Genomic DNA, 11,475 nt, shown 5'->3' with positions numbered 1-11,475 from the left:
CGTACTCGGAATGTCCTCAGAACATCTGTGCCTAGAATATCTGTGCTATTAAGGGTGCTTTTCCACACTATGAAAATTTGGTCTGGCACATTTTTTTATCAGCAAATATATACAAATGCCTTTCATTAAGTATCCAAGAGGAAGCAATATAAATAATTATTTATACATCTGTTTTATAAATTATATAAAACGTTTTCTTACTTGTATTTTTGTTTTCATTACGAAGTGAGTGTGAAATAATTTGTTTTTGATAACGATTCTGTACTGTATTGCAATTTCTCTCAGCAAGTATTCGTGTATCTGCGATTACAACATTAAATTGGATTATAAAATTCAAGAAAACGAAATTGTTTTTATACAGAACCTTCACCTTAACAGCACAGATATCCCGGGAATGTTCTAAAGATATTTTGAGTACATCTCAATGTGCCAGAAATATTCTCAAAACATTCGTGGGAGATCGTGTGCTGCCAGGGCAAGAACTAACACAAAGTTGTTACAGTGCAATAATAATGAATTTAAATCAATTTAATGTCGAAATAAAAAGTACATGTTTAACTATTTTGATCTTTTGTCTATATGCACTTTAATGGAATTCATTGAGAAGTTCAAAAAAGAAGTTCGAAAGACATTGTAACATTTAGGCTGCTTTCACATGGAACATAAGATACGTACGCGTAACTTGCATCAGCCAATTAATCGTCTGAGCTATAATAAGTAAATAGTAATAGATATAATTGATTGGTTAGCGTAAGTTACACGTATGCATTTTACGTCTCAAATGAAAATAGTTTTACTTTTTATATTGACATAAAATCTATTTTGTACAGTCGTGGACAGGTGTATTGTCCTACTTTTTTTAATAAGTTTCAGAACGTCGCTAAATGGCTCAATGTGAAAGTCTTTATCTTTCAAAAATTCGTTCTCTCATTGGGCGATTCTGTTCAATCCCAAAACTTATCAGAAAAAGTCGGACAATACACTTGTCCATGACTGTACATATGTAATTAAAACTATTTTATTATTAACTTTATTCACATATAATTAAAGATTATTTCTTGGAATCATGCTTTATATTGTATCATAAATGCAATAATTTACCACTTATTTGTTGAATATTTGAAATAGATTCATAATTATCATCGTATATGTCTTGTATTTTATTATTAAACTTTTCTGATCTATTATTTATATCATTTAGTGTAGCATTATATGATTTTGAATGTTTCATATTTTGTGGTACATCAGGATATTTATCTATTTTTTCATTCTTCGGAGGCTGTGTAGGTTCCTCTTCACTACTTGAAGAAATAACTTTCTGTGCATATAATCTTCTTTTTCGTTTAGCAACATTATTGTCTTCATCAGAATTTACATCTGACAACTTTTCTGTCAATTTTAACTTATTTTTAGCATTACCAAAAGTATCTGCAAACAAAAATACTACATAAAGATTACAATACTTTCCATTGTATATTTAGTAGGACACAATTTGATACAGAATTTTAATAGGCAAAAGTTTTGACTTACTTGTACTTCCAAATATTCTTTTAACAGGAACTATTGTTACATTATTTCTATTAAAGTCTTTCATTTTTTCGACTGCTTTATTATACTCGTTTTCATTGGAAACATTTGGCCAATATAACGCAGTCTTTTCTCCACTAGTAAACCAATTATCTGGTATGATTTGAAGGCCATCATCAAATTCGACAATATGATACTTCTTGCTCATAATGATTGTTATTGAAGTTCTTATTTTATATATACTATATTTAATAAATTAATGATATTGATAATTTATACTTGTAATTCAATATATATTATATACTTATATATAATATATAGTAACACGCTATACATTTATTATACTTATAATATATACTTTTTAGTCAATATGCAGTAATGGTATAACTACAAATGTATTGTTCATATGTGGCATTATTAACATTTTCTTTAAAATATCCGATATAGACCAAATACATAATTGAGACATACGACTAACTACATAAATATCAAGTAACGATGATGGACATGGAATATGAAATAAATCTTCTTTAATTAAATATTTTCTACTAATAGCAACCAAGCATTTCCTGTTTTTATATTTAGCAATGTTTTCAATTTTTATTATATTTCCATCCCTCATAAGACAACAATTATTTACGTTATCATTAACTTTTATAACAAAACATGAAAAAATTAACATTTTATACTCAGGACTTGTGCAATCATAAGTAATAGGACCATTATTGTGTTCCTTTAGTGCTCCCATTTTATTTTCGTTTTCTTTGCTCTTAACAGTACATGTAATAGCATTTTTTTCTCTAAATTTTCTGTGCAATTGCTGTAGTGGTTTATCACTTTTACGAATAACTTTTTTTATTTCTTGTAAAAAATTCTCATATTTAAAAGCATTAAATAAATCTAAAATACCATGTATTCGAACATCTTCACATAAATGAATTATCCCATATACATTATGAGATACATGATGTTCTCCGTACAGAATTTTAAATGTTTTCACATAATGGTTAAATAATTGCTCGGCATAACCTAAAAATGTCTTACACAAATCAGTACAACATACAATTCTAGTAGCTATATGAAGTGTTAAGAAATGTTCGTATAAATCATTCGGAAGTATTTCTTTTAATATAACGGGACCAGTATATAATGTAAGAAATTAGAATAAGTAGCGCCATCTAACGTTGTTAGATTAAAGCCTCATGTCGTAGCGAGAACTGAGGTTCCCTCTCCTTCGCGCCGATAGTTCAAATAGATAGTTAGAGACGAAGGCGAGAGAGACCAGAAAGAGACCAGCGAGAGATCAGATCAGGAGAAGATCGGAGAGAGTCTCGCGTAGCGAAAAGAGCTAAGAGCTCCGGGTTTTGTGGGTCGGTTCAAGGTCAAGGGATAAACCCATTTAGTTAAAGCGAATTAACGCTGTGGATACGGAAGTAGTTCGCGTATCTGTTCAGATTTAGTCTGGTTGAAACATTAGTAGAATAACGATAGTGAGGACAGTCTTATTTTGTGTATTATTAGTGCGACCGTGAAGCACGGGTCGGGCACGTGCGTGTGTGTACGAGTTAAGATAGACTTCTCATGTATGACTTGGCGAAATAAGTGTAAGGAACAAAGGATCTGTACGGTATAATAAACATTTATTAAGTGTTCTCATCATTAGTCATTAATCACGTTTCGTCACCTGCACCGTGGGATAAGTTGCTTAGTACGTGATAGCAGGGCTGCTATCCGCGACTTATCTTACAGCTAAAACAATAAAGATTCATAGGAGCGCGTATTCAAACGTTAACGGAAAAGAAACGGATACGCTAGCTCTTACAATAATAACATTTGCTTATACTCTGCTTCTATATTGCTTCTATATTGCTTCTATATTGCTTTCCATTGTTTTAAATAAATCAACGATCTAGGTTTTCTACAAAATTCAACTGGTATAGTATACTTGGTTATAGTTTCTAAAATGTTTGATAATGTTTCACATTTGTGATATGATAAACGAAATTGTATATCGCCTGTTGTCCACATATACCACATTCACAAAATAAACGTCCCTGGAACTTTTGTGCTGTTTGGAAAGCATGTAGTGTCACAATTCTATTATTGTTGTCGTTAGGCGATACAAATATAATGAAAAATTGTAACATATAACGATAACAATTAAGAATTCACATATAGGAGTTTTCATAGGTTAGGTTTGATATCGCCTGTTATATCATGATATCTATTATACTATTCTACTCAATTCCTAAATTAGCTTAAAAAAAAAAAACAAAAAATTTTTTACATAAATATATAAAAATCTTTTTGTGCTTTTTTTAAGCCAATTAATTTGTCTCATTATTCTGTGCAAAAAAGCATTAAGACAAGATAACCGAAAGAAGAATATTTTACGAGATATTTTGTATTCTATGTCAAAGTGCTGGAAATTTCAAGTGTTATTACTCGAAAAGTTCTTAACGAAAAAATATTTTATTATAGCGTTTTGGAAAGCTCTCGAGATGTGCTATAAGAATATGCAATGAAAAATGGGGTGTTCCATTTAAAAAAATTAATGTGACCTTGACCTGACCTTCGCTACGCAACCCAAGGTCAAACTGATGTGATCAGTAAATACATCTTTTTAAACGCCACAACTTTTGTCTGAAACATTTTTTTGTAAAACTTATATTTTTCCTGATATTCGGGCGTCCCGCTACTTTCCGAACACCCTGTATATATATTATCTAATCCAGTTCTAGTGCGTGATGAAATTATGCTCAATGTTGCGCAAGAAATTTTAAAAGAATTTATAAGACATTCTTTTCAGATTTTTGGTAAATGCTTTGTTGTTTATAATGTTCACTGTCTAATTCATTTAGTCGATGAATATCGAAACTATGGAACTTTGGAATTATTTAGTGCTTTTAAATATGAAAATTTTATGGGTATTATAAAACGATATTTGAGATCTCCATACAAGCCTTTGCATCAGTTTATTAGACGTGATGCAGAAACCAAAGGACGGCTGGTTCTAAAAAAAGACACTGACGAGTCCAATACAATTTTGTTGAAAAATCAATATAATGGAGAAGACAATATCAAGGGAGAACAGTTTCAAACTCATTTTTTATGGTGTTACTCTTATTATCAAGAACGAGGCAAACAGCTGTTTTAAAACCAAATGTGGGGATGTCGTAATCTTGGACAATATCATTCGAACATCTCAGAATCAGATTTTCCTAATGGGATACGAGAGCTGCTCCGTAAGTTTTGCGACTAGTAAGGAAAACACGGTAATTTGTCATTGAAAATGGCTTTATTGTTTTTCAAAGTATTCTCCATGATGATCAATACACTTCTGCATTCGCTCAAACCATTTATTATAGCATCCATGCCATTTCGAAAGTGGTACCTCCAAAACATGTGTTTTAAACGCATCAACCGCTTCTTCTGGCGTCGAAAATCGTTGACTACGCAGTTTATTCTTGATGTTCGAGAACAAAAAGAAGTCATTGGGTGCCAAATCAGGACTGTACGGTGGATGACCCATTAATTCGATGTTTTCACTGGTCAAATAGGCGATTGTTTGAGCCGATGTGTGAGAGCTCGCATTGTCATGGTGAAGAATGATTCGTCGTCTTGAGTTGTTTTTCCTTATTTGGCCGAAGACTTCTGGCAAACAAATGGTTGTTTACCACTCAGAATTGACCGTTCTACGTTTCTCTAAGGGTACTGTTGCCACATGACCAGTTTTTCCGAAAAAACAGGCGACCATTTGTTTCGAAGTGCTTCGAGCGCGAACAACTTTTGTTGGGTTAGGTTCACTTTGAAAGACCCACACAGTCGACTGCTGTTTAGTTTCCGGCTCATATGCATAGATCCATGACTCGTCACCTGTGTAGAGGTTATATACGGCATTTGACGCACCTCGATCGAATTTCTTCAGCATTTTTTTGCACCAATTTACACGATCCTTTTTTTGAGCAATTGTCAAATTATGCGGGATCCAACGTGAAAAAATTTTTTTTATGGCCAAATATTCATGCAATATCGTTTGTATGCAATTCATACCAACACCCAAGGATGCCTGAATCTCACGGTATGTCACATGTCGATCTTGTATTATCAATTCACGCACAGCATTGATGTTTTCTGGCACAGCAACTGATTTTGGACGACCTTCGCGAGGTTTGTCGGTGAGTGAACTACGACCACGATTGAATTCATTAAACCAGCGACAAATAGTGGCCTTTTGTGGTGCTTCATTGCCAAAAGTGGAAGCAAGTTGATCGATGCATTCTTGCATCCACGTCGAAAGTCGATAATCCACGTCGAAAGTCGTAAAAAATCATCGCACGAAAGTGTTCTCGTGTTAATTCCATTTTTTCGCTGAGACACAATTTTCAAGTCACTGTAAACAATACAAGTAGCCTCCGTATGACAAAACGTTTCGAGTAAAAAAATCTTCGAAACTATCAAACTTTTTGATGGTAAGGTTAGATTTTACCTAGCAACGCCAGTGTTGCCAAGTCGCAAAACTTGCGGAGCAGCCCTCGTATAAGTTTCTTAAACAAGAAGATTATTATAATTTTCCTATCGCATCTTCTGAACTTGGAATTACAAAAGTTTCTCGTTTACAAAATAACAGAACCGTTTATAAAATTAAACAATTTTTATCTAAATGTATTCTTTTTCCTGATAATGAAGAACTATTTGTATGCATTCTTCTTGTACATTGTTACAATTATTAGAATGCCAGTAAGAACAATTTTTATTATTTTATTTTGTTTTATTTTACAAGTCATATTGTCTTATAACCTGCTTTTTTTTCTTTTCAGTTTGCAGTTGTAGAATTTGAAGATTCATGTGACAAATCACAGACATTAATAAAAGTAATTTCTTCTAAATGGTTGTTTGATAATAATACTAAGTGCAAATATCCATCTAAAAAAGATAAGCTTAAAACCACCCGTTTGGTTATGTCAAGAGTAGATCCAGGACAAGATTGGAATATTTATAATCTTCAATTTTATCATTATTATAGTAAGTTGGTAACTTTTGGACATGTTTTATCATATTTTATGTTTGAATATTGAGTTCTGTCAGTGCTAATATATTTAAAATTAATATGATTACATTTTGTTTTATTGAGAAAAAAGTTGTATTATATATAACATTCTATATCTGTTATGATTATACTCATTTTGTTATATTTTTACGTATCATTTTTAGATACCTACAATACTGCTTTCAAAGCGGCTAAAACTGTTCTAGAGGGAGAAGTTGCTCGTACAAAAGTTGAAACAGATTATGATCAACCAAGAAAAAGAAAAAAGAACAAGAAATATATTGTATCATCTTCAGATGATGAAGAAATGAACATTTCTCCTTCAAAGATTTCTCGTGGTAGAAACATAATACACAGTAAAGTATCTGCACCAGATTCTCTTCTTTCAAATAAAATAAAACATCTGCTTAAAAATAAATCTATGAAAACGTTAGCTACATATCAACAAAAGAACACATCAGTTGGAAAATTATTCTCCCGTAGTAAATCACATGTAAAATCTTTAAGCCCTTTAAATAAGTTAATTTATAATACCAAATTAGATAAAAATCTGATAAGGCAACATTCTTTATCAAATAAAGGTTTGTACATATATAATCATGTTGTTTCGCTGGCTATTTTTGTGTTTTGAAAATTATAATAATAATTTTTCGTAATTTTACTTGTGGAGCAAATTACTGATATAGACTACAGCACACAAATGTCAGAAGTGATCACACATCAAACAAAGAAGGACAAGCCTGTCAAAAAATTACACACAATTAGTAAACATTTAGATAAAAAAAACAGTCCTCATTTTTTTAATAATAATGTTGATGGTAAGTTTATTAATTTCCAAATAATAACAATTTTTCATTTAAATTACTAATGATTCTATCTCTCCTGTTTCTTATATAATTTATTTTGTGGACTGTTACAGTTTATCAAAAATTGAGTATGGATGATAACGAACAACCTTCAACATTATCAGACAGTTCATCATCTTCAGTGAGCACACTGTCTCTACACGTGCAGCGCAATATCTTAGGAAGAAAATAAGATACTTTTTCAAGGGACATTGACAAGGCGAAGTCACATCCAATTCTTGATAATTGTAAGTAAATTAATTGTACATTAATTATACATTCTTCCCACCAAAATTTTTTAAGTGTGCTTACATTTAAATTAGAATAATATATTGCAGATGCAATATAATATCTTTGTCTCTGTCCGATTGTATTTCCTTCTCTTTTTCAGTTTTATAATTTCTCTCTTTAAATAAAGTTAAAATTTTATAAATTAATTTTTTAAATAATTAAATTTTTTTCTTTTTCGTTACGTATCATGTTGTCATATTCGATCAGTATTGAAAACATTTGTAATTTTGATTTAGATAATACAAACAACTATCAACACGACGAGATTTTTACTACAATACACTGCCACACTCCAACAGATAAAAATGAAGATGGCTTTTTAAAAGAAGAAATAAGGACGTTATCAGTGGATAATGAAAATCAAGCATTTCTAAATTTATCACCATTTCAAGGCAATATGATTTTTTCAATAATCTTACTCTTGAGTAGTTTTTACATATTACATTTTCCTAATATATATTTCGTTTATTAGGTTTATCAAATGCAGATCGTGATTTGCTAACGACAACATTAAGCAGTTTGAAGAAACTTCATGGTAACGACTTTTTTGTTCTAATTTATATAATTTTATTTATATATGTTACACTTTCTAATAATTAATTCATTTCTGCAGGACCGATTGTATCTAATCTTGATAGAGATTTGCTACGAAACGTGTCAAAACTTGATATAATGCTAATGAACCAACGCCGCATTTTAAATAAAATATTTCTTGACGAAGCTAATATCATAGAGAGGCCTAAAAATTGTCTTCCCCTTTCATTACGAGATGAACAATCTTTTGAAGCATTCGACAAATTTTTAACGAATAAAGTTGCATTTTCTCCGTTTATAAGTGCTAACTTCTGTGGATATTAATTCATATCTTTTACAAGATATGAACTCTTTTTATATAATTTTTATTTCTTTGTGTGTTTTGAAGATCAATTATCTTAATGGATATATTCCTGATAATTCTGATCAGTAGAATGCTGCTATTTGCCATATGTCTGTCATATTGCACAACGAGCTTGCAAGACAAGCTAGCTGAAAAGGAACTAAACGAGTGAAAATCTCTTTTTACGGAACAAGGCTTAAAGAGGCTTTATTTTGTGAGTATTTCTTTAAATTTTTTTTCTTATTTTTGAGACATTAAGGCTCTTGATCAGTCATTGTCATGTATTAAATTATGAGAAGCGAGAAATTACATAAGATTTTCACCTCTTTTTCTTGAAAATTACAAAAAAATTAATTGATTTGCATACTTACTTACATATTGTGTTCAAGAGAAAGATTATTTTAATATAAATATGAAAATTGTTTTTTCGATTCGTACATTAATACATAATTACAAATCGTAATCAAATATTACATTTATTTCCGTTGAAAATGCAATAATATAATACTCAACTATTTTAATAAAAAATTAAATTAATAGAATTCAAAATTGATATATTTGATGAAAAGTAGAGAAAGACATCTTTGCTGTATTTTATTAATATAGCTTATCAAACACGAGTAATATTAGTATGCAAAGAAATTAATTTATTTTAATAAATCAAATAAATCGTTAATTACTAAAAAGATATGCGATTTTTTGTCATTAACATCACAAATATGACAGTGATGATTAACTACAAGCCAAAACATTAAGTTCTTTTTTTATTTTTTTCCATTGCTGTTTAGGTGCCATAATGCGTCGTTTTCAAAATCAATCACTGAAGAGTGCTGAAGAATCCATGAAGCGTTGGTTGAGTACTTCTATTCAACATAAATAAAAAAAAATAAAAAAAACAAAAATAAAAAAAAATAAAGAACAAAAAACAGTTTAAGTAAATAAATAATGGGAAGTAATTAACACGAAGGAAAAAATTACAAAGAAAAAGAGTTGTTAGTGATCCCTTCTCCTCCATGCCGCCACCTTATCGTGGCGGAGGGGTACCGGCGATCCGATGAAGGCTCGGCGGCAGTATCTTTCGGCTTCGGCCGGAAGGGAGACCCCTACCTGAGGATCGCTGGCGAACGGTGGCAACGGGGAAGGAAAACCCCCACAGGAAACCGGACCGCGGTGGGCTGCAGCCCCGCGGTTGCTAGAGGGAGACGTAAGACCCTCCACTGCAGGGGATCCCGACAACTCCCACAGGGCCAATGGGCCCAATTGCCGGTAGGGGTTGGCGGCCCTGATTCCAATCGCCCGGCCGGCTGGGGCCGTTAGGTGGAGCTTGCTCCATCATCAGTCTTGGGGCGGGGAAGGGGGGACCTTCGCTCCGCGGCGGGTAATTTCCCATTACGGGGGAGGAGAAGGTTCCACATGAGTAGGAGGCATTGCACGCCGGTCTGGCAGCTGAAAGTCTAGGACACCTTCGATCCGTCCCTACTCGGGCCTCGGCCTTGGTAGGGTGGGGAGAGGAATCCACACCCGGGATTGCACGTCGGTAGCTACCGACAACCTGGGAGTGGAGGGGTGCGTGGGCCGCTCGGACATATTCCGAGGTCGGGGTCGCACACCCTGGGATGGCCATCCCGTCGGAGTTACGCGGAGATCAACTCCGGGCCGGCGGGACGCCGGGACCGGTACATTGCCCTCTCCCCCACATTCAGTGGAGAGGTGCCGCACCCCGGCAATCCTGCGACTCCTGCTGGTCACTGCCGCATATCGCGGTGTGGCCGGCTGTGAGGGCCTCCCCGTGCGGGCAGCTGCGCACGGAGAGCACTAGGAGTCTGCGTGGTATTTGCCAGGACCCCTACAGCGCAGGTCCGACAACGTCGGATCTGTACACATCGTAAATCCCTGGTTTACGATGTTATGTCATGTCTATGACGTACCTCTGGGGGAGCGAGGGCCTTGGCTTAAACGCATGGGCTGCGAGGATGGGGACCTCTATAAAAAAAACCCCCCCAATCCTAAGCTTGGGAGCCGCGGCGATGGGATGAATGGCCGGCGGGTTAGCCGGTCATGAGCGGTCCACCCCGGGGCGCCTGGCACACCCTGAGTGTATTCAGCCCGAACCCAGGCTTGGGGCTCCGCCTGGGGGGTATCTAGTTCCTCCACTTTTCACGGTCCACCCTGTAAGCCTACGGGTAATAAGGGGCAACCTAAAAATGAATTCTTCTCATACAAAATCCGGGGTTAGGGGGGAAAAAAGTGTAGAGGAGGACGCAGTTGCGTCTCCGGCGACCGAGCTACCAACGCACGGAGCAGGGCTGTCCACCAACCCTGTTGGGACCCACGTAGCGGTCCACGCCGAAGAGGGGGAGCGACCCGAGGAGCAATCCTCCGGGACTCTTCCTGATCCGCCCTGCAGTAAGGGCGGACCAGCGCGTCGCACCAGATCGCACATCAGGGCTGGCAGCCAAGCTCGGGCCGAAGATCAGGCTCAGGCGGCTGCCGGCCCGGAGAGGACTCGCTTGGCCTCGCGAGGCAGTTCGCGCGGCCGAAAGAGCCTGCCGAGGGTCCCGTCACTGGGACAGTGCAAGAGAGGGAGGGACGACTCGGTAGACAGGCGAGCGTCCTCGTTAGAGTGGGCGGCGGCTGAGGATGGGCCACCGGTAATCATCGTAGAGGAGGAGGAGGTGGGGGCACCGGCCTCTCCGGAGACCGCGACCGGTGGGTCGGTTGCAATGGTCGAGGACCTGTCAGCCCCCAACCTCCAAATGGACAAACCGACCAAATGGCCTTAAAGAAGGGGGCCATTATGGACAGGAAACTGGCCAAGGTGGTGGATTACGTCGCTGATGAGGCCAGGAGGCTTTACGGCCCCAGAGTTGACAGGGCCCAGAGGA

The 11,475-nt window shown here is 35.9% G+C and overlaps 2 protein-coding genes and 1 pseudogene across 2 annotated transcripts in view; 2 read left to right on the top strand and 1 right to left on the bottom strand.

Annotated features, from left to right (window-relative positions):
* LOC116853414 overlaps window positions 1-2,580 on the bottom strand; it is a 5,199-nt gene extending 2,619 nt beyond the window's left edge. Inside the window, exons 1-3 of the mRNA XM_032834487.1 lie at window positions 1,531-2,580; window positions 1,102-1,428; window positions 202-300 (exon numbers count right to left, since the gene is read on the bottom strand). Of these exons, the coding sequence (XP_032690378.1) occupies window positions 202-300; window positions 1,102-1,428; window positions 1,531-1,735 (631 nt within the window). The 5' untranslated portion in view covers window positions 1,736-2,580. The remainder of the gene's footprint in view (window positions 1-201; window positions 301-1,101; window positions 1,429-1,530) is intronic.
* The window catches only part of LOC116853415, a 12,986-nt gene extending 5,663 nt beyond the window's left edge, over window positions 1-7,323 (top strand). The window contains exons 2-3 of the mRNA XM_032834488.1: window positions 6,348-6,552; window positions 6,742-7,323. Coding sequence (XP_032690379.1) covers window positions 6,348-6,552; window positions 6,742-7,208 — 672 coding nt within the window. The 3' untranslated portion in view covers window positions 7,209-7,323. The remainder of the gene's footprint in view (window positions 1-6,347; window positions 6,553-6,741) is intronic.
* Window positions 7,324-7,900: 577 nt separating this feature from the next.
* LOC116853408 lies at window positions 7,901-9,470 on the top strand (annotated as a pseudogene).
* Window positions 9,471-11,475: the final 2,005 nt, after the last annotated feature.

This window comes from Odontomachus brunneus, unplaced genomic scaffold (genome assembly GCF_010583005.1).
Source record: "Odontomachus brunneus isolate Ranch 3 - 2012 unplaced genomic scaffold, Obru_v1 Obru_scaffold_318, whole genome shotgun sequence".
NCBI lineage: Eukaryota > Metazoa > Arthropoda > Insecta > Hymenoptera > Formicidae > Odontomachus > Odontomachus brunneus.
This window is presented reverse-complemented; position numbering and strand designations above follow the sequence as displayed.